This window comes from Erpetoichthys calabaricus, chromosome 6, assembly GCF_900747795.2.
Source record: "Erpetoichthys calabaricus chromosome 6, fErpCal1.3, whole genome shotgun sequence".
Taxonomy (NCBI): domain Eukaryota; kingdom Metazoa; phylum Chordata; class Cladistia; order Polypteriformes; family Polypteridae; genus Erpetoichthys; species Erpetoichthys calabaricus.
In genome coordinates this window covers 52,666,661-52,690,474 of record NC_041399.2, presented here as the reverse complement: position 1 = coordinate 52,690,474, position 23,814 = coordinate 52,666,661, and the positions used below count along the sequence as shown (strand labels likewise).

Below are 23,814 nucleotides of genomic sequence, written 5' to 3'. Positions count from 1 at the left end.
AGGGATCTTGGGTGTCTATTGAGTTGGTATGAGGGAAAAAAAGATAATCTGTGTTGCTTAAATGAAATCTTTTTAAATTGTTTGAAAGTTTGTTTTACAAGCTCCACACACTACTCCATTAGACTATACAACACTATGCAATATATACTTACAGTATATGTAAATGTACTTGTATAATTTTTATCTTTTAAAATTAAAGTTAAAAATAACACAGCTGTACAGTATGTTTTCATCATCTGCATCCCAGCTTTCCGATGAAAGTTTGTCTTTTTGATCATTCTAAAGTATTTTCAACAGGTTTCAAAAACTTTACATTTCTTTCTGTTACATTAACAAAAAAAGTAGATTATAATACATCAATTGTTTGTTTGTTTTAAATCTGTTTGGTTTGAGGAATACTTAATATATATATACTTAATAAATACTTGGATAGTCAAAAATGTAATGTTGAAGCTATCTGGTTGAAACTGAAAAAGTATATTTCAACTGATTGAAAAATAATCATAAATGTGCATTAACATTGCCCAGAAAAACTAATTTTATGTTCCCACTTCATGTTACAAAATAGGTTGAAAAGGGATCTATTTATAAAAAAATTGTTAGAGGAGTCAATCAAATACAAGGAAAAGGTTTAAGACCTTGACTAAAGGAAAAGCAAACAAACCAGTGGGTACTGCAAGACTGTTTCTTCCTAAATCTGATTCTGTTATATTAGAAAGAAAATTTATTCAATCTGTATAATGTTTTTTTTTCTGTTTCTCGTTTGTTGCATCTGAAAATGTGTCCTTTATGTTCATCTGTTTAAAAATATGAACTGTGTTTAAATGCTAGTGGATAACACCTTTCTTTGTTTTTCTTTTCATCTCCCAGGAAACAGTTTGGTCAGCTTGTCTTTTCATTTGTTCAGTTGCTTTGGACTTATAGAATTCTTCCATTTAGACATGGTAAAACTCCGTCGATTTTTAGGTAAATTTATTTTTTGGTAATGCTTTTTAAACTTCTGTTATTCCTTAAATTGTTTGTACATTTTAGAATGTGGTAGAACTACTATAGTTAAATGTAACTTCAATTTGCATAAATCACTGCTTCATGTGTATCCACTTTAATGTACATACTGTAATTCCATGAAGTATTTTTTTCTTGCAGTTCATTAAATGGGACAAATGAATGAAATTTAACATCCATTTAGCACAACTGTATTTAAAATAAGTTGAGATTCATTTGTGTTGTGTTCACTTTGTAAAGTTTGTTCTCCAACATATAAGCCATGCTCTTTCCAGGAACAATTACATCCAAATCGTATTGTACATTAATAATAATAAAAGCCCTACTGAAGTAGTAATTTAAGAAACATATAACCATATCTAGGATGTCAGTATTCAAGTTTTGAAATCTGGTGAGAAAATTGATGATTTTTTATATTGTAACAGCTCCCTCATTTGACACTATATGCAAAAAGTGTAGATCAGAGCATCAAAATGCAAATAAATCAATTTATTTACCAAGTACAATTAATGGAGAGTTAAAAAAGAAAGGATAAATAATAAAAAATGGCAAATATCTAGCAATGCCCCACTGAGAATAATTGCACTATTACTGTGATCTTTCTCAAAAACTGCAATCACCGGGAACACCTTATCTTTTTGACCCATTCCTTCATAGTCTCTTGCTCATGTTCCTTTTTCTTGGCCACCTTCTTCACATTATTGGACTCTAGTTTCATCCTTGATGTTTGTTAAATATTGTTATGCTTTATATTTTGCTGTGACATTCGTGTTTATGGCATAGCCCTGGTTTGCCATGTTCCTGCTGTACTTCTGGGCACTACTTTGTAAACATCTGGGAACCAAAACGCCTGGTTATACTGTCATTTTTTAGTTAAACAGGTACTTTTATCCTTGTTCTCCATGCTGTCACCTATAGATAAAGAAGAATTAATTTATGTGGTCTGTTTTTGTTTGTTGTGTTAAAAAAAAGAGTGGCATGTTGGGGGGGAGACCCTTATGTGGCTGCTTAACAAAGAGGGGCCTCAGGTTTGTTTCTGAGTAAATGAATTTTTGGAATGTAGTTTGCATAGTCCCACCTCTATTGCAAGTTCCTTGTAGTTTTCTGATGGTTCATTTGACTAGCATATACGGTTAGGCTGTAAACCAAATTTTCAATTTGATTTGATATTTTAATAAAAAATCAATATGCAAACGCCAATACCATGATGTTCAACACTTCTATTTGAATTTTCCACAACTACTTTTGAATGTTAAATCCGCCAAACCTTCAACACTTTTTTTAAGCATGACTGTGTTGATTCCGCCCATGTTCCCTGTCAGTGATGATTGCGAACAAAAGGGAGCAAGGATCAGAAGAGGAAGAGTTTGGAACAGGTAGGGTTGTTCTGCTGTTTGCAAATGGTTTGGTTTTACATGAGTTGTCAGTTCATGCAGTATAACATCTAAAAATAAAATTCCTTACAACATAAAAAGCCCATCCAGTTATGTACATCATGTGTAATTTGTCCTCCTGTATCTCCAGCGAAATAGGTTCTTCTAAGCAAAGTTCCATAAAGTGTTTGCTGTTCCATTGCTTACTATGTTAGTAGACAGTATGGGAAATTGAGATAATACTACAGTGATTTCCCATATTTCAAAACACATTTTCGCCTACTTGTACTGCAAAAACAATCATAATATGTCCATATCAAATAAATACACTAATCAGTATTTCGCAGCGTAAACCTAAGTCCGTTCATTTGACCTGTGCTCTTATACTGAAATACTACATAGCAGGAATAAAAACTGCAGCCTTCATAGTGGCTTTTTTTTTTTTTTGTGGCTAATTTAATGTTTTTGTGTGGGGTAAACTGCTTTACTGGCCATTTTTATTTATCCATCAAGCTAATTAAGCTTTCTAATTACAATAATTGATATTCAGTGTTTTATCACATTTGTTTATAATTAACATTTAAAGTTCATTGTCTTGGTAATATTATAATTTAAGATTATTGGAAGTCAGATATACAACCATATTACTTTATGAACAGGTGCTTGTAATAGGAAAATAAAAATTATTTAAATTAGCTCAGTGTAATTTTTAATGCCAGATTTTAACAGGGAGATGTTATTTCATGGTTTACTTGGATGGAAAATAAAAGTAAAGCTGTAATTACCATAGTTGATACTACCTCGTGTCCAGCAAAATATCACTCTACCCTCTTCAGAATTTCTAGCACTCCATACAGATTCTTACCTGGCGATGGCTGTGTAAAGTACCTTTGTATTATCATAGAGAAAATAAGGATTCAAGAAGCTGTTAAGAACACTAGATGCAAAATATGAGTTGCCCGGCTGTATAAACAGTACTTGTGCTGGTGAACATAATAAAGTAAACTAGCCGATGCCCGCCGTAGCATACGGCGGTATAAGAATAGGAATGGAAAATGGTGAGAAAGGAATTCAGATATCAAGAAGAAATAAGTACTTATTGAAAGACGCATCTGTCCCAATTTGATGCAACAAAATCTAATCGCCCTATGTCGTATTGAGAGTGCATTTCCTTCTTCAACCGTTTGTGTCAAGAAATAACCCACTGATAGGAACAGGCAGTTGCTGGATCCCGGAATAGAGATGACGTTGTACAGAAACCCGTCGACAGAGAAGATACTGTCGTTCATTTTATAACAAAGGCTTAGGAAAGAACCGTCGCAGTGTAACGAAAATACGAAGGAGCGAAACCAATACTAATGGTCGACAGAGTACCTTTCTGTAGCAGGCTACGGAAAAGACTCCCAGGCGCACACATGGCTGAAGTGAAAGGTCACGCGGTCAGGCTAGATATAGGGAGGTAACGTGACACCAATGGGGTCATGAGAGAGGAGCGGGGAACGCGGTAGTCCGAAGGAGGAATAGGAATCGAGAAAAGCGGCGTGGGGGTGTATGGGAGGCCTTAGGCAGCGTGGAGAAGGGTTTGGAAGAGCAGGAATAGGAATCGAGAAATGCCGTGTCGGCTGCATGTGGGCGGGACCGGTTTTGAAGAGGAGCCGCAGGCACCGTGGGGAAGGGTTTGGAAGAGGACGAATAGCAATCGAGAAATGTCGCGTTGGCTGTGTGTGGGCGGGACCGCTTTTAAACAGGAAGCAGGACGAACCATAAGAGAAATATATATGAGATACCTGCACACATCATATGGATTGGTAGAAACCAGAAAAAGCAAGTATAATGCAAATGCATAATCTGGAACTATTACAAAGCTGTAAATCATAGAACAGTATAATATGCATATGTACATGTGTTATGATTAGTTATTAACATGATAATGAATGAAGAGCTTCGTCTTTCCTTATATAAAACACTCAAACACAGAGAGAGCGCTTGAGCGAGCACTTTTTATTGACTGGCAGACACAGATGCCAGCAAAGCCCTCAGTACATACAATAGAAGTTCAAAAATAGGTAAAGAAGATGTAAAACAATAACTTGTTGAAAAAAAACATTTTTTTCAGATGTTTATTTGAGTTGTGGCTATTCATTTTGAAGTGGAAAAACTGTTTCTTTCACTAATATGACATATCATTATTGTGAGACAGTATACAGTCAAGTTCCTACCTACGGCTCCGTGCTGGCTAGCCATTTGGCTGCATGTGAAATTGGCCATATGTCAGTCACAATGTGCAGGCCATTGCAACTTAGGCCCCGTGGGTCTGGTGTAGGTCACTGGTATGCATACTTTAACTTCTACTACAGAATAGCCACATGCGGTTTATGCTGCAGGTTGTTGTCGTTGGTTCACTGCTGGGTCGTGAGGGGGTTACTGCGGGTTGCCTAAGGGATCAGCAGCGCTGGCTGATATGCTTTGCCTGTATCTACGTGAGCTTGTATCACTAAAGAGGGACCCCCAATCTCGCTTGTGTCACCAAGGAAGCAGTTTGAAATTGATGCTAGTGGGTAGTTAATGAACTTAAAAAGGCAAAACTGGGTCATGTGGGTTGGGACCATAAAAGAGGAGAAACAGTGGTGTGGGGAATGGTGGTGCGGGCTGTATCCATTAGCCTCAAGGAGCTGTGCCAATCAAAACAAACCTCAAAGGGCCTTTCAAGAGTCAGAAAACCTATGAGACCTTATTAAGAAGTAATGATGATAATGAAAGATTTATTACTGTGTCTGGTTTTGGCAATTTCTGGAAAATTATTACCCAGTTGTTATCCTATGGCCCTTGGCCATAAGCACGGATCACCTTAACTCGGTCGGCCATAAATCGTTTCATGACTGTGCTAGGTTTTGTACCTTGCATAACAAATGTTTATCTAAATGTCGATAGTGCTGATCTTTAGTCTTTAAGGCATTTTGAGAACATATCAAGAAATAATGAATATTTCATTTGGGTCAGAATAATAGAAATATTGATTTAAGTCCATATCGCTAAGCCCTACTACCATCTCCAAATTTCTCATTATGCCTTTGTACATCTCTGCTACTGAATTGTATTGTAAGTAGTTGTACTGGATCGGTAATAAAATTTTGACTTCTGTATCGATACCTTTTTTCATTACTACTTTCACCACTACTGTTTACTTTTGATTCTAAAATTCCCAATATACAGGTAGCGAACCATTTTAAAAATTGTTTTTTTTTTTTTTTTTTGATAACTTATTGAGTACCAGTATACCACGAAACCCTAAGAGGAGAAGGAAGAGTCCTGGAATCCACCTCTTCCCCTCTCATGCACCAGAGTGGAGATTTTAATACAGTACTCTTCCATAACATACAATTCTATTCTCAATTTTTGTTTGTTTTTTTTCTTCTGAGTGCCCAGTAAACAGTTTTTTTCTTCTGAGTGCCCAGTAGACACATGGGTGGTACATGGGGGGTACTAAAAATGAATAATAATAAGCTCTGCTATGCGTCGTTGTCATCTGAGACACAATTTAGCTGATTTTTAAAGTTTGGTGAGGGCAAAGTGACTGTAAGTTCTATCCTGATATGTAAAAAAATTGAATTTTTCATAACTGCTTTATGCATCTTCTTTAATTGCTTATAATACAATTGAGAACTGAGAAATGCCACCAGTATTTTCTCATCTTACTAGATGTCACATCTCTTTTAATGGGCAGCATGGTGAAGATGTGGGGAATGCCACAGTGTTAGGAAGGATACCAGCAGGAGGGGCTATGCCATATCTGTTGCAAGAATGTCCTGAAACTGTTGAGTCCATGGGCATAATACAGAAAGGGTTGCCAGAAGAAAAGATTTGAGTTTATGAGATGTCTTCGTTGTCACTGTGGAGGAGGAAGATGGCCTTGGAGAGTGTATAGGAATGACTGCCATTTATTTTGAAGATCAGACAATCTGGTGGCTGTCTAAGAGTCTCACAATTTCCGATACTGGTTTATTTTTCCTTAGAGATGCTTGTTTTTTTTAGCACTGACAAAAGATCTCCAGGCCTCCAAAAGCTGTTTCTGACTGAGTGTTCCTGAAAGTTTCACCTGAAGTGGCTACTATGTAGAGGTTTAAAGCTGTTTAACAGCCAGGGGCTTGTAGTCTTGAGGCAGGTAAAAGCAAGTGCTTGCCTGGCTGAAGGCTGACAAGCCATGCTAGTAATGGTGGACTACAAAAGAGAAGCACCTAGTGTGGTAGATAAAGTTACAGGGCCTATATAGGAATAATTTTATCGTGCTCCTTGTTTAAATCTTTCATGCTTTAACTAAGTTTACCTCTGCCTTGTGGTACATTTGGATTATTAAGCATGTTTTCTTTTACTACTGTATGTGCTGTGGCATCACTTTGAATTTGGACCACTACCAGAACACCACCATCCAAAGTGTGTTTGTGTTGTTGTTGTTTGTTTTTCTTTACTCTGATCTTTCTGGTGTGATTCTGAGTTAAGCTCCTTTTGAATGTTTCTGATGGTACTTAGTTACTCACTATGTACTTGCATCATTTGATTTCTGAGAATAAATTGATTAAAAAAATGGTAATTCTAAATAAGCTACATTTTTGCCAATTAATAACTACTAATATATTACTTTTTTCTCTTTCATTTCTACTCTCCCCACTACTTGAACACAAGTCATGGTCCAAGAAGACTACCACAATCAAAATCCTTACCACAATGCAGTACATGCTGCTGATGTGACTCAGGCCATGCACTGTTATTTAAAGGAGCCCAAGGTAAAAAGTAGTATTAAAATTAAGAAAAAAAAATGTTGGCTTTTAAATTGAAATTGTAAGTAAATATATGATCTGTTGAACTTGAACTGCATGTAATGTTTTGGTGTCAGAATTATTCTTATCTCTCTCCAGCTGGTTTTGGCTCATTTGTAACATTTTTTCTTATCTCCTGGTTACACACATTGAGCTTACAACTTCAAACCATTTTCTAATATGTGTCTTATAATTAATTCCTGTCCTTCATGCTATCTTCTTTCCTGAGGTTCATACCTCTGAGCTTACTTTCTAAGCACTAAACTTTAAAAAGCCCTTTTCAGAAGTATGTTGCAGAAAACTATTAACTCCTTCCTTGATATATTTAAATGTTTAGCATGAATCTCATTGCATTTTTATCATTTTCATTAATTTATTAGTGTGACTTTTACTTCATTATTTCATATGTGACACATTTGGCAGCCATTACTTTACATTCCTGCAAACGTGTGTACTGTTCAAATGCAAAATCATGCAAAATTGTTTGTTTCCTACCGAAGATGTAAAATCAACCAATTATTACTGTAGATATAACAGTTTGATGTAGTTTGAAAGGAAGTGGTTGCACATAAATAGTGCATATTCTAGCTTTTCTTGTTTTTACTTCTTGCATTTCATTTGTCTGTTGAAATGGTACACTCTAATGAAATAAATGTAACAATACGTCACCTATTCATTTTTTTTTCTTCACTGGTTTACCTACTGAATAGTGGCTTGGGAAGATTAAAGTTACTTTAAATTCTACCACAATGTAATTGTCTGGGTAGCTAGCATTTTAGGATAACAACAGCACTGCACAGTAAACTTTTGAAATTGTTTTGGCTATTTATTTCTCATATTCAGGATTTGTGAGAAATAGTTGACAGGGTTGGACATGTTGAAGGCTTTTTCTAGTTAATTAACTTAGCAGTGGAATGGTGGTGAATATCAGTAATGGTTATTTAGCCATTCAGGCTTAGGTGTTAAGTTCTTTATAACAATCTGTTTAACAGTTACATCAAAACGAAAATAAAGCACAAACAACTAGTCACCTTTCAGGAAGTTGCCTCCTTTGCGTCATGGCCCTTGTAGCGAATGTAGAGGTGTAGAAAGTGTAGAGGTGGCTTTTAGGTTTTTGTGGTCATTGCCCCCTTTTAGCAATAGACCTTCCTTCTCTGGAACCTAGCTGAGCGCCTATCACCTACTCACTGTCAGGTTGCTCCTTGTTAGATGTTTGTGTTTAAAACCGTAATTATCCTTTTACATTAGTTTCTAAATATAAAGATGAAATAAAGATTAAAAAGCGTTGGAAAAGTTGAAAATAAAAGTACTTCCATTAGAAAGAAGTAAAGAATAATTCCTTTGATAAACAGTGCACACCACCAGGCAGAATTAGTCCAATGCAAGCATTATGACAAAAATCTTTAAAATGCAAAAACAAAACAGTTTAGAACATTATACTTTAATTTGTTCAGGCTTTGAAAGTTAATTTCCATGGTGTCTGTAAAAGAAGAACATCTTAAGTTCAACAGATCAACATACAAGTAAATTATACATTAATGGTTGCAAGTAGAAAATGGGAGTATGCATGTAAATATTTTGATTAGTATTTTTACAGATCTTTTTGTTGGTAATATGCCGCTCTATCCAGTTTAAGTGTTAGATTCTGAAGGTAGTGGATATTCATTTGAGCTTCTGATCTTTGGTTTTACACGAGTAAGATTTTAGTGAGTGATCTAGAGATACTGACAATAATTTTTTTAAGATAAAGGAAAGAATTAAAACTCTAAGGCTGGAATATTTATTTTTTTATTTTGGTGCTTAGGAATTTTAATTTTGAGTACAGGTCTGTTTAGAACGTAGATTACAAATTTGTTGAGTGTTTTGCTGTATTAAATGTTGTTCAAATAAAAAGCATGTCTGTAGATGTTTTAATTTATTGATTGTTCTGTCCATCCATCCATCCTCTTCCGCTTATCCAAGGTCAGGTCATGGGGGCAGCAGCTTGAGCAGAGATGCCCAGACTTCCCTCTCCCCGGCCACTTCTAGCTCTTCCGGGGGAATCCCAAGGCGTTCCCAGGCCAGCCAGGAGACACAGTCCCTCCAGCGTGTCCTGGGTCTTCCCCGGGGCCTCCTCCCGGTTGGATGTGCCCGGAACACCTCACCAGGGAGGCGTCCAGGAGGCATCCTGATCAGATGCCCGAGCCACTTCATCTGACTCCTCTCGATGCGGAGGAGCAGCGGCTCTACTCTGAGCCCCTCCCGGATGACTGAGCTTCTCACCCTATCTTTAAGGGAAAGCCCAGACACCCTACGGAGGAAACTCATTTCAGCCGCTTGTATTCGCGATCTCGTTCTTTCGGTCACTACCCATAGCTCATGACCATAGGTGAGGGTAGGAGCGTAGATCGACTGGTAAATTGAGAGCTTCGCCTTGCGGCTCAGCTCCTTTTTCACCACGACATACCGATGCAGAGCCCGCATTACTGCGGATGCCGCACCGATCCGCCTGTCGATCTCACGCTCCATTCTTCCCTCACTCGTGAACAAGACCCCGAGATACTTGAACTCCTCCACTTGAGGCAGGATCTCGCTACCAACCCTGAGAGGGCACTCCACCCTTTTCCGGCTGAGGACCATGGTCTCAGATTTGGAGGTGCTGATTCCCATCCCAGCCGCTTCACACTCGGCTGCGAACCGATCCAGAGAGAGCTGAAGATCACAGCCTGATGAAGCAAACAGGACAACATCATCTGCAAAAAGCAGTGACCCAATCCTGAGTCCACCAAACCGGACCCCCTCAACGCCCTGGCTGCGCCTAGAAATTCTGTCCACAGAATCGGTGACAAAGGGCATCCCGGCGGAGTCCAACTCTCACTGGAAACGGGTTTGACTTACTGCCGGCAATGCGGACCAAGCTCTGGCACCGATCGTACAGGGACCGAACAGCCCTTATCAGGGGGTCCGGTACCCCATACTCTCGGAGTACCCCCCCACAGGATTCCCCGAGGGACACGGTCGAACGCCTTTTCCAAGTCCACAAAACACATGTAGACTGGTTGGGCAAACTCCCATGCACCCTCCTGTTAGTGGGATTGAGGAGGTCTTCGAAGTACTCCCCCCACCGACCCACAACGTCCCGAGTCGAGGTCAGCAGCGCACCATCCCCACCATATACAGTGTTGACACTGCACTGCTTCCCCCTTCTGAGACGCCGGACGGTGGACCAGAATCTCCTAGAAGCCGTCCAAAAGTCGTTCTCCATGGCCTCCCCAAATTCCTCCCATGCCCGAGTTTTTGCCTCAGCAACCACCAAAGCCGCATTCCGCTTGGCTTGCCGGTACCTATCAGCTGCCTACAGAGTCCCACAGGACAAAAGGGTCCTATAGGACTCCTTCTTCAGCTTGACGACATCCCTCACCACCGGTGTCCACCAACGGGTTCGGGGATTGCCGCCACGACAGGCACCGACCACCTTACGGCAACAGCTCTGGTCAGCTGCCTCAACAATAGAGGCATGGAACATGGCCCATTCGGACTCAATGTCCCCCACCTCCCTCGGGATGTGGTCGAAGTTCTGCTGGAGGTGGGAGTTGAAGCTACTTCTGACAGGGAGCTCTGCCAGACGTTCCTAGCAGACCCTCACAACACATTTGGGCCTACCAGGCCTGACCGGCATCCTCCCCCACCATCGAAGCCAACTCACCACCAGGTGGTGATCAGTTGACAGCTCCGCCCCTCTCTTCACCCGAGTGTCCAAGACATGTGGCAGCAAGTCCGACGACACGACCACAAAGTCGATCATCGAACTGAGGTCTAGGGTGTCCTGGTGCCAAGTGCACATATGAACACCCCTATGCTTGAACATGGTGTTCGTTATGGACAATCTGTGACGAGCACAGAAGTCCAATAACAAAACACCACTCGGGTTCAGATCGGGGGGGGCCATTCCTCCCAGTCACGCCCTTCCAGGTCTCACTGTCATTGCCCGTGTGAGCATTGAAGTCTCCCAGCAGAACGAGGGAGTCCCCAGAAGGTATGCCCTTTAGCACCCCCTCCAGGGACTCCAATAAGGGTGGGTATTCCAAACTGCTGTTCGGCGCATACGCACAAACAACAGTTAGGACCCGTCCCCCCACCCGAAGGCGGAGGGAGGCTACCCTCTCGTCCACCGGGGTAAACCCCAATGTACAGGCTTCAAGTCGGGGGGCAGTAAATATACCCACACCCGCATGGCGCCTCTCACCGGGGGCAACACCACAGTGGTAGAGAATCCAGCCCCTCTCAAGGAGATTGGTTCCAGAGTCCAAGCTGTGCGTCGAGGTGAGCCCGACTATATCTAGCCGGACCCTTTCGACCTCGCGCACTAGATCAGGCTCCTTCCCCTTCAGAGAGGTGACATTCCATGTCCCAAGAGCCAGTTTCTGTAGCCGAGGATCGGACCGCCAAGGTCCCCGCCTTCGGCCACCACCCAACTCACACTACACCCGACCTCCTTGGCCCCTCCCATAGGTGGTGAGCCCATGGGAAGGGGGACCCACATTGCCTCTTCAGGCTGTGCCCGGCCGAGCCCCATGGGTGTAGGCGCGGCCACCAGGCGCTCACCATCGAGCCCCACCTCCAGGCCTGGCTCCAGAGGGGGGCCCCGATGACCCGCGTCCAGGCAAGGGAAAACGCCGTCCAAAGTTTTCATTCATCATAGAAGGTTTGTTTAACCGCTCTTTGTCTCATCCCTCATCTAGGACCAGTTTGCCTTGGGTGGCCCTACCAGGGGCATAAAGCCCCAAACAACAGAGCTCCTAGGATCATTGGAACACACAAACCCCTCCACCACGATAAGATGATTGTTCTGTCAGCTCTTAATATTAAATGTCACCAAGCATATACAAAACTACAGCACAAATTATGTTCCTTCCTCTGTCATACAAGTTTTTGAACAGGGGACAGATCTTCTTTTTTTTTTTTTTTGTTATTGATTTTATTAAAATCACACAACATTCCATACAAATACATCAATTTTACAAGAATAGGATTGAAAACAAATCAACCCCCACCTCTCAGAAAGAGAGCATGGCCAGCAGAATAAAATTTAAACCTGGTAAAAATAAGCAAATAGAGTAATAAGTGAATATAGATAAATGGAGAAGATAAAAAAAAAGGTAGAGAATCTGCTTCCTCAGTGCTTTAAAAGCTTATTCTAAAATGTTATTGATCAGATCCTGCCAGGTTTGGAAAAATTTCTGCACAGATCCTCTAAGTGAGAATTTTATTTTTTCCAATTTCAAATAATATATAACATCAGTTACCCATTGACTTAAAAGGGGAGAGTTAGGGTTCTTCCAGTTGAGCAAGATAAGTCTACGTGCCAATAGTGTAGTAAAGGCAATTACAGTTTGTTTGTCCTTCTCCACTTTAAGCCCCTCTGGAAGTACACCAAACACAGCTGTTCGTGGATTAGGAGGGATTGTGACACCAAGGCTGTCTGAAAGGCATTTAAAAATCTTGGCCCAAAATGATGTTAGTTTGGTGCCTGGCAGGCCCAGAACATGTGACCCAGTGAGGCTGGAACTTGATTGCAGCGTTCGCAGGTTGGATCTTGCCCTGGAAACATTTTAGATAATTTTAAGCGAGACAGATGTGCTCGATATATAATTTTTAGTTGAATAATTGTGTGATTTGCACATATGGAGCTCGAGTGAATTCTCTGCATTGCTACCTTCCACTCCTTTTCTGATATGTTGAGGGAGAGATCCTTTTCCCATTGTCCTCTTGGATATTTGAAGGGAGGGACTGTAAAATGGTTTTATATATTGCAGAGATTCTGTCTAAGTCCTTGAAACTGATGAGTATTTTTTCCAGCATAGAGGGAGGTGGGAGATGAGGGAAATTGGGTAGGTTCTGTTTAACAAAGTTTCTAATTTGAAGATAGTGAAAGAAATGTGTTGCTGGAAAGTTAAATTTAGAATGTATTTGTTCACAGGATGCAAAGATGTTGTCTATGTACGGATCTCTATGTGATTTAATCCCAACTGTTTTCCAGACATTAAAAATGTTTATGCACCTAATGTGGACGATAGGGAATTATTCCAAAATGTATTTGTATCCATTCCAAATGTGAACACTCATAAAATTATAATGGCTGGGAATTTTAATTGTGTTTTAAATCCAGACCTAGATAGGTCTCCTGCCACAGGGGCGATGACATCCAACACTGCAAATACAATTACACAGTTTGTAACTGACCACAACTTATTAGACCCCTGGAGATTTCTAAACCCAAATTCAAGAACATATTCCTTCTACTCACCAGTGCATCATTGCTACTCAACAATTGATTATTTTTTTGTAGATAGCCATTTCTTGCCTACAATTAAATCCTGCAAGTACGACACTATTGTTATTTCCGACCATGCCCCTCTGATCCTGGAGATAAAATCATTATGTCCCACATTCTCATCTCGCAGATGGCGTCTTAACCCACTTTTATTAGCAGACAAGAACTTTACAGAATTTACATCAAAACAAATCAGTTTTTTTTTCTAGAGATAAATATATCCTCAGAGGTCTCTGCAGGGACACTCTGGGAAACCCTGAAGGCCTTCCTAAGAGGACAGATTATCTCCTATCTTTCCCACAGAAATAAACTGGAAAGCAAGCAGGTATCAAAGCTAACCAAGAAAATTACTAGAATAGATGAAGAACACGCCAGGTGTCTAAGGGAGGCTGTTCATAGGAAAAGGCAGTCTCTGCATTCAGAGCTTAACCTCGTAACAACTAAAGAAACTGAACAACTCATTTTTAAATCAAGACATCATTACTATGAACATGGAGAGAAAGCTAATAAGCTCTTAGCTGAACAAATCCACAATCAAAAAGTTCGCAATGCAATCCCAGCAATTACCAACACAAACGGAGACATAATCATTGACCATAAAAATATAATGCACACATTTAGAGTCCTATCTATCTATCTATCTATCTATCTATCTATCTATCTATCTATCTATCTATCTATCTATCTATCTATCTATCTATCTATCTATCTATCTATCTATCTATCTATCTATCTATCTATCTATCTATCTATCTATCTATCTATCTATCTATCTATCTATCTATGTTACTGTCTTGCATGTTGTATGAGCCTGCATACTATATGATTTCACATACATATCACATACATTTTACACAGCAAAGTCCTGCAAAGTCTGATCTCGCTCAAAGCAGCCAATTTCAGTCATTGCCACATTGCACTGCTTACATTATGTGTTGCTTTGGTGCCTACTTTTCAATTGTCTGTTGCTGCACTTTCTCACATATATTGTTAGTGTGTACTGTAGAGAGACAAGTCACCCATTTGCCATCGTGCCATGCCACTGCCACCAAGTTTTCTGCCCGCATGAAAACCGTATTGTCACCTCTTTTCATCTTCAGCCAGTCTGGCTTCAACTGTGAAGCCATGTGTCTCCTGTTCACCCACACTGTGCCACAAGCTCCAATTCCTCTGCTCTGTAGCTCCATGAACAATTCTAGGCATGTATAAAAATTGTCCAAATAAAAAGAAGCAACACTTTATCCCCAGCGGGGAATCGAACTCAGGTCTATGAGGCACGGCAAAGCTGCTGTGCTCTAAGAAGCAAAACTTAGCGCGCTACGCCACAGAAACTGTTGTAACCTCCTTGAAGCTTTTGTGAAAGTGTTTATTTGATCTTTGGAACTCGGGCTTTACACATTCTATAGTTTATGCCTACTACATTTGGTAACATTTATTATTAAAATATGAAAAAGTTTCTGTTTTAACAATGTGTTTACACAGATTACGGTAGAAACGGAACACGCATGAAATGCGTGTGTTCCAAATAACGATCTATTATTTCCAGTCTAAAACTCCACTTCACTCCCAGATAATCAATCAAGGCATGAGCTGGGAAAACTTCGCGCACGTTCTAAGTCGGTGGGGGGATGGAATAGCCGGCTGCTGGCAGCTTGTCTTTTATCAGCACATTTAGAGGACAAAGGATGCTGGCGGAGAGGTGTGAACGGATTTAAGAAGCGATTTAAGGTGGGCCGGATCTATGAGTTTTTTCGTAGGCTCTGGTAATTCTAGTGTTAATGCCTGGAACAGTGAACAGATCTTAATGATGTCTGTTCTTAAATAACCACACCATAATGAAGTTCAAAATATTTCAGTCAAGAAGTGAGATAAATTTTTGCATCCATTCCAATATGACCTATCTTTCTGTGATTTTCAGAGTTTTTCATTCCACATTTCATAAAGTTTTTAGTTGCTCTGCTCTGTATATACCTAAAAAATATGTAAATGCATATTTATACTTTAATTCCTTTACCATAGGAAAAAACATTATTTTTACGAAGAATCGGGTATATCTTGCTGTAACTTGAATGTATTTCAATTTAAGACTCTATTTATATCTTAATATGTAATACATGCAAAAAACGGCAGCTTTTTACAACTGGCATCAATCATTGCATTCAAATTGCTATTGGGTTTCAGTGTTTGTTAGTCCCACATTTAACGTCATCACTTATGAACAGATTTAAATACTGTAAAAGATAACTGAATCCAGTACATTAATTTTGGTCCCTGTAGAGTCAGGTAATGGCAGAAATGCTTCTCGCACAGCATAGATTCAGAAGTAGTACCATAATCCTATAGCTTGAGCATTATTGTCACCTTTGTGTGCTTTGCATGTTTCGGTATCACCAGAAATATAACAAATATAATTTGTTTCGCTGCCACTATCACACACTAATTGCTTTGTAGTCCCTATGTTGCAAATGCTTTTCCAACCTAACAAGTGATCAACGAGTAAAGCAGCTGCTGTTCATGACGTGACAAATAAACTTGTTTATGATAAACTTTGCTGTGCCTACATGTTAATATTGAGTTAACTTTGTGTGTGTGATTAGCTGTGCATGGGGATGACAATCAAAAGGGGTTGTTGAGGTTCTTAAGAAACAGCAGACAAAATAGGAACAAATATCAACCTAGAAAAATAAAATTGTGGTGTTGGTTGCTAAAGATGACTAAATTCTTATGTCACATTATAATTTTATGTTATATTTGTGACTGTTTAAGTCACAATCTGAAACTCTATATAAACAAGCCTGACATTTTTTGTTAAATTTAATACCCCATCATTATATTGTTAATGTTGAACATAAATGTTCAGAAAAATATTACGTAATCCATTTCTAGGATAGTTTTCTGTTTTTTCGTCATAATTGCATTTCTCCTAGAAATTGCCTCTATGGCCAAAAATCCATATCACAGTATAATTAAAAGTTCTGACTAAAATGCTTTTTTTAAGAGACAATAAAAGTAGTAATTAATTATGCACACAGGCATCCCTTATATCCATCTGCATACTTCTTAGTGCTCTGCTTCTAAAATGGATTCCACAGCTGGTGTTCTCCTTTCTTGAACTGGTAAAAGTTCAGCTTGTTTCTCACTCTGTCACTGGCTTGCTTAAAACATAACTTGTTCCTGTTTTCTCCTCCGTTTCTAAGAACATTCCCATCAGGTTCATTTGGCTAATATTCTTAAAGTTGTAGACTCACATAGTACACACAGTTCACATACAAGTCCATGCATATAAACATTACTTTTAAAACCCTTATTCACCAATGTAAAAAATAACATGTCCTTTTTAGTGCAATGGGTAATAGAAGTGTTTCATCTGGTATACCACATCAGTTGGTATATTTTCAACTCGGGATGTGTAAAACATAAAAATACATTTCAGTATTTTTTCACTGTTTGTAGAAGTTTAATAGTCAAGTTATCCATTTACATCTTTTAGTACTAATAATTTTTGATTTCAATAAACTTGTAGGTATACTGCAAAACTTTTGTTTGCTACAATGCAAATTTGTAAATGGCCATTTTTCACTAGAGTTAGCATACCCTTGAAGCACCTGTCTGTTTTTTATTGAGTAGAGATAAGTATCCATGTCATGTATAGATATTCTCTGGCAAAATGATCTGAATCATAGGGATGTTGAAGTCCAAGACATGTGGTAAACATTCTGTTCAAAGAATCAGAAATGGGTACATTTCCGTGGAATTCTGGACTTTTATGTCAAATTACAGATTTTGCAGATTTTCAGCTTATTTTTGGTATATTCTGATAAGCACTGTTTCTGTCTGCTAGCATGACAGGAAGCCTCCTCAGTTTATTCCATGTTTTATGCTTAAGTGTTGGGAGGTGGGGTTTCAGACATGCAGCATGTGTTCTCTTGTTTACTTTTTAAGGTGCCTTTCCTGCCTTCCAGCTGTGCTCTCTTTCTGTCTCTCACTCATTAAATGCTGGAAGCAGCAGCATTGCAGATGCAAAGGGGTTAAAAAGTGGCATGTGATGCCGATGATTTTGCCTGACTCAGTTGTTTTATTTTAGCACTACAGCGTCAATTCAACTTGTGATAAAGGGAATAAAAAGAATTAGAACAGTGGTCTGGGGTAAACTTTATTAAACCAGATAAGACCTATTTACACAACACAAAGTAAGTTGGTTCTTAGGTTACACATTCTCGTGCCCACCTTCCATCTCAGCAAAACGCCAAGAAGTAAATAACCCATGTAAGGAAGGGCTACATTTACAAATATTGTTCATTTCAACACTAATCCATAGTTAGAAAGAATACACAGTTCCTAAATGCAAGATTTAAAAACTTAAACCCACTTTCTAATAAAAAGTAAATACACCTAATATAGAGGAACATTCTCCAAAACACAAGAGGCTACACCAAAAATGTGAGACAAGACTCATTTAATATGATTTCTAATTCACCAAACCCTCTTCACCAAGAGGTAATTGAGGTAATTATTAAGGTAATTTCCACCTTTTGCATTTTTTAAGTTTTCTACTGAGGGTACCATCAAGAGTGTATATAACATGAGGAGGATGGTTGAGGAATGGTTCTGCAGCTCATTTTACCTGTATCTGTCTGAGGCTGGTTTGTTAAAATATTTTGTTTTATCCTGTTATGAAAATTTTATATATATGCTTTTTTCCCAAATAAAATATATTGAAATCTTAGTTTTTCTGTAAAGAGCATTGTGATTCAGTTTTTATGAGGTAAACTCCGTTCTCAAACTTTTCTCCGGAATGCACAGGAGAGTGGTTGGGAAAGAAGAAGGCACTGCATTGTGATTAGGGTAAAGAATGGGGTTAAATCAGCTAAAGAGTTTTTTTTTTTTTTTTCACATCCCTAATGCACTATTGCCATTGGGTTTTATTCTTTGACTCCTTACCCATCCACTATTTTGTGCACATTTGTGCATAGCTGGTAAACTTTTTTCCTCAAGAATTTATGATCATACATTTTTTTTAAGTGATTTAACACTTTTTGCAAAATATTTCTGGTTAGCCTACATTAAATGGCCAGTTTCAAATGAAGATGGCATTTGTCTTTTAGAAAATATTGTAGTGTTGATATAAAATCAGTAATTGCATTTTCATTTAAGACAAGTGTTCTAAACTGAAGTATGTCAACTTGCTTTGAAACAAAGGAAATAAAGCATATACACTATTCATTATTTATATAGTCTTTCCCTCCTTTCTGTGATGTTATTTTATTGAAAAACACTCATAATGAAGCTTGAATTCACTTACAAAATAAAACTTAACTTCAAACATTCTTTCTCTAGCTGCAATAAATGTCTGTTTTTGCCATCCATCTAGACTTTACATACCCTCCATAAAACTGCAGATATTGCATTAGATAGCTGGAAAGAATGTGAGCCAAATACATGTGTCAGAGTCACCATCTACTTCTTCAATTTGGTAACTTACAGTGTAAGTTGAGTATCCTGAGAAGTAGGTGCAATTTAGTTTTAATTTCTATGACCCACGTAATGGATGCATTTTATCAGATTGTCTTTAAACTCCATTTCTATCATCCTTATGTTGTTGATAAATTGAAGTACTGTAGCTTTCATTTAATTTACTTAGAAGAGACCATAAATGAAGTGCACAGTGTTCTAAGGGGTTCCTGACCAGCTGTCCTTCATTTACTAATAATGGAGATGGATTGTCCACTGCAATTGCTGACCACTTGAATTTCCTTACATATGAAAGCAAGTTAAACAAAAGGCAGGCTCTGGAGCAAAGTGTTGTGTTTATTAACATGGGTGAGTAAGTGAAGTAGAGGGCATCCTGTAAATGTACCTTCCCTAAGATAGGTGCATACGTAGAGTAGATGGCTCATTGAAATGTACGTCTGGTGTTAGTGAGGCTTTAGTTTAGTTTCATTAAACACGATTGTTGTTTTCATTTCCTGTTGTATACAGTAGAGGAACGGCAGTCAATGCAATGAGCTTCAGAGATTTTCCAGCCTGGTTTCTATTCCTTTACAGGCAGATGGGTTTCTATAGAAAGGAAATATGTTTTTCATGCCGAGGAAGGCAATCCACTCTGCCCACAAGACCTTGCCATAAGAAGAGAAGAAAACAAGCTTCTGACTACTGGCTGGAGACGAATGCAGGAAAGGGAGCAGCCCTGTACTGGACCAAAGCATGTTCAGAAAATGAAGGGTTGGATGCATAGAATCACAATTGGTCACATCAAGGCAACAAACAATGTAGGCTAAAGCAACTTGGCATCGGTGTTTTGGATAGCACAATGCTGCTGTTTACAATTCAATTGTTAATAAGTGTTTTTTTTTTTTATTTTTTTTTTTTTTATAATCGTCTTAGTCATTGCTTAAAGTAATAAAACTTGGCATTTTAGTTTCATTTGCCTACATGACAACTTGCATATGGTAGAGTGCCTTAAAATTGACATATCTCTAAAAATATTCCTCTATAAAAATCCTTTTTGTACTGACTCTTTAATTTTACTGGGTCCTTACCAATTTAAGCTATGATATATTTTGGGTTCATGAACTGAGAAATAGCACCAATGGAATATCTTGAAGTCAATATACTCCTAACAGTTAATGTCCTAGAACAAAAACAAATGAATAAATACTATTTAGTGGTATGAAAACTTGAATAAATGAAGATTCAAGTAAGTTGAAGGTCTAAGGGGTGAAGGGATCAACAGGTGAAAAAGCACTGAAGGAGGGTTGCTGTAGCGTTCTGCTGAGTTGGATAGGCAAACCGTAGATGTCCAATGAAAAACAAGTCGAGGAGCACTGCCACACCACACTAAAAATGGGCCAGAATTCCTCTGAGAAGAGCTATAAAGAGTCAAACTAAGCCATTTTGTTATAACTATGAATGGTTAGATGGGGCCTGTCCATGCACTGGAAATGGCATTTATAGGATTTTTGCAATACCAAGCTTGGAACCACAGCACATATTTTAATGCTGGAATTATGGACATTTTTCACAGTTAAAGTGGTGCAAACCATAAAATATAGACAGAAGTGGCAATTATGTTAAATGTGAGAGGGAAGGTTTAGTTGAAGACAGGATCCAAAGGGCATTTAGTACAGAGCATAGTGTAGTTGTATGTAGAAAAAATGTAAAGAAGAAATGTAAAAAGTTCTATAACACTTCAGTACCCCAGTATTACAAGGATATTTCTTCAAACCACACGATCTTAAGGGACTATGTAGCACATTATATGTTTGCCTTTTCAATGTGTCACTTTGGTTGACCTCTACAAGTTGCAAGAACTATACTAACTTAAGGCAAAATTTGGGCTGGGTATAGTCTGCTGAAATTATTTTGAAGCTGAAATTATTTTGAAACTGAAGAGACCATTTAAATAGTAGCGTTTCACTTTAATTGTTTTCCCCCCTAATCATTTCCCAGGAAGTAGGGATTAAATCAAAGTTATAAGTAATTGGTTGCAATCACCTAGTAATAAAGCTCTTTGCTCCTTTGGTCCCCTTTCTAGAATGTCTCCAACCATAAGCTCTTAGGCTTTCTTTTCCACTAGGCTTTTTCCTTTGAAGTCTAGATTATCCCTGTAGCACTATGGTGGGTGTGCACTTGAGTCCTACGTTTGACAACCCCTTACCCTAGCTTGTGAGATTCATGTGTGTTCCTGCATGTTTTACATGTCTTGTCTTGCACTTGTTGCTGCTAGAGTATCTCTGAAACTTGCAACCACAACTAGGATCAGCAGACTTGAAAAGGGATTTATAGAATCCAACAACATTTGATAGTCAATAAAATATTAAAATAAGTACAGTATGTTTATTGATTGGCCCTCTGTTTTCTTGAAATAATAAATTTTATTTTTATTTTTCTTTAAGCTTTGCAAATCTCTTACTCCATGGGATATTCTTCTCGGTCTTTTGGCAGCTGCAACACATGACTTGGATCATCCAGGTGTTAATCAGTCCTTCCTCATTAAGACAAACCATTACTTAGCATCTTTGTACAAGGTAATGTATAAGACATTTTCATGCTGAGCTGTTATTAATGAGGTTTCTCTGGCTAATTCCCTTTTAATGTAAGTTATATGTATTAGATTAAGGTTAAAGAAAATTGTTCCTGGAGTACTACTGAATATTTTTTTGAGAGCAAGCTGTTATGTTAACTGAACTTCTCATTCACCTGGGTAGCATGTGCAGCTTGCAATCTGCAATCTGAAAAATGACCAGAATTGTAGTTTTATTTCTGTATGAAATGTTGGCTTATGGTTTTCAGCCTCTTTATTGTTCATGCTACTCATTTTGCATACTTGTGTTTAAATTTGATTTATACTATTATGGTTTTAAGTTAATTGTTTCTTCCTTAACAGCAGCAAATTAGTAATCCACAAACTCGCTATTCATGCAAAACACTTTAACAAATAATAAACTATTTTGATTATGTATTTAGCAATAAATGGTAGCAAAGGGTGTAGGACTGAACAGTTTTAATCCTTTTGTGTCCCACAGTGAATCTGGTTGTAAAAAGTAAAAGTAATATGACACATACTAAAGAATTTCAACAAAGCCAAGGTTTTCACTCTTCCATTGAAAGACCTCACTAACAATATGTACTTCAAAAAGTATGTATGTATGTATGTATGTATATAATATATAGTATATATACACAATAGAGTCTCGCTTATTCGACCTTCGCTTATCTAACATTCTGTATTATCTGACGTCCCACTGCAAAAAAAAACCAAAAAAAAAAACGCATCAATCGGCAACAAGAACTGCAAGTTGCGAGCATGAGCGTAGTCTATATTTTGTTGCCAAGTTCATTTTTTCAGTTAAATTTTTCTGTTGTTTTGTTGTAAAACATGATTACAGTGGATTATGTGGCCAGCCATCTCTGGCGTGTGTGCGCGCGAGTCTCTCTCTCTCTCGCTGGCGTGTGTGCGCGAGTCTCTCTCACGTGTGTGCGCGCGTGCCTGAGTCTCTCTCACTCGTGTGTGTGTGTGCGCGCGCGCACCTGTGTCTCTCTCGCTTGCGTGTGTGCATATCTCTCTTTCTCTCTCGTGCGCGTGTGTCTCTCTCTTTCTCTCGTGCGTGTGTGCACGCATGTGTCTCTCTCTCGCGTGTGTGAGCGTGTGTCTCTTTCTTGTGTGCGCGTGTCTGTCTGTGTCTCTCTTTCTCCCGCACTCTCTCTCTTGCTGCACAGGGAATGCACAGGTAGAGACTGAACATGTGTGGAAATCATCGGCACACACAAACCGAAAGTGAAACTGGCTTGTTCGTATAACGAGTGTGTGGTCGTGAACAGATGCAAAAGTTTGGCGAACTTTTTGGTCATAACCCGATTTGTACGTGTACAGAGACGTTCGTGAACTGAGGTTCCACTGTATTAGGTTCGTAATGTGTAAAATTATAACATAGTTTGACATTTTAATAGGCTTTTTCTTAACACCTCCCATTATTCGACATTTTCACTTATCTGACATTCTGCCGGCCCATTTATGTCGGATAAGCGAGACTCTACTGTGTGTGTGCGTGTGTGTATATATATATATATATATATATATATATATATATTTATATATATATAATTAATTGCAATTAACATTTTTAGTAAAATTAACTACATATTAATCACAATTTTACTTATCTCCTTCAAGAAAATTAATATATTTCTGTAAAACACAAATAACTTGGTGATTACTTCCTAATAAAATCAATTTAAATGAACACTTGCCTAGGTACATTAAATTATTCCAGTTCATGTATTGATAGTTTTGTGTAACAGAAACAACTAAAAAATCAAGATGCATGGACAATTAGTGCACGCCAAGACTAGATGGATAGTACCAGACCTCAAAACTGCCCCTTTTAAACTATTGGTAAAAGCCCTTTAGAAAAAAAACAACTATTAGATGTTAGATTCTGTTTTTCCAGTTATGTGCTCTTGTGTATCATTTTTACAAGATCATTCAAGTGTAATTCAGAGATGCTAACATGAGTGCTTGAATTTCGACTAGTGATCATTCAACTAGATACGGGTTAATAATTTTTCCTTTGTTTCTAGATGTCTCTCTGCCCCCATTCTTTCTACTGATACTGTGTTTTTGCCTTGACACCAATTACCTTATCAACAATTATTTTAAAACATCTACTCAAGTTAAACACAAACTATTGACATACCCTAATAAATGCTTTTAACAGAATAATCCCACAGAAGTATGCAAGCACATGCTAATATCCCCTTATGGCTTGGGCAAGAAATTGTATTCTTTTCTAGAAAGATTCAGCTGTTT

At 38.4% G+C, this 23,814-nt stretch overlaps 1 protein-coding gene across 4 annotated transcripts in view; it reads left to right on the top strand.

The window, feature by feature from the left end:
- The window catches only part of pde7a (phosphodiesterase 7A), a 147,192-nt gene that overhangs the window by 98,988 nt on the left and 24,390 nt on the right, over positions 1–23,814 (top strand). For all 4 annotated transcript variants that reach the window (XM_051929171.1, XM_051929170.1, XM_028803576.2 and 1 more), the window contains 3 exons: positions 871–966; positions 7,059–7,159; positions 21,401–21,532. In XM_051929171.1, the coding sequence (XP_051785131.1) occupies positions 871–966; positions 7,059–7,159; positions 21,401–21,532 (329 nt within the window). The remainder of the gene's footprint in view (positions 1–870; positions 967–7,058; positions 7,160–21,400; positions 21,533–23,814) is intronic.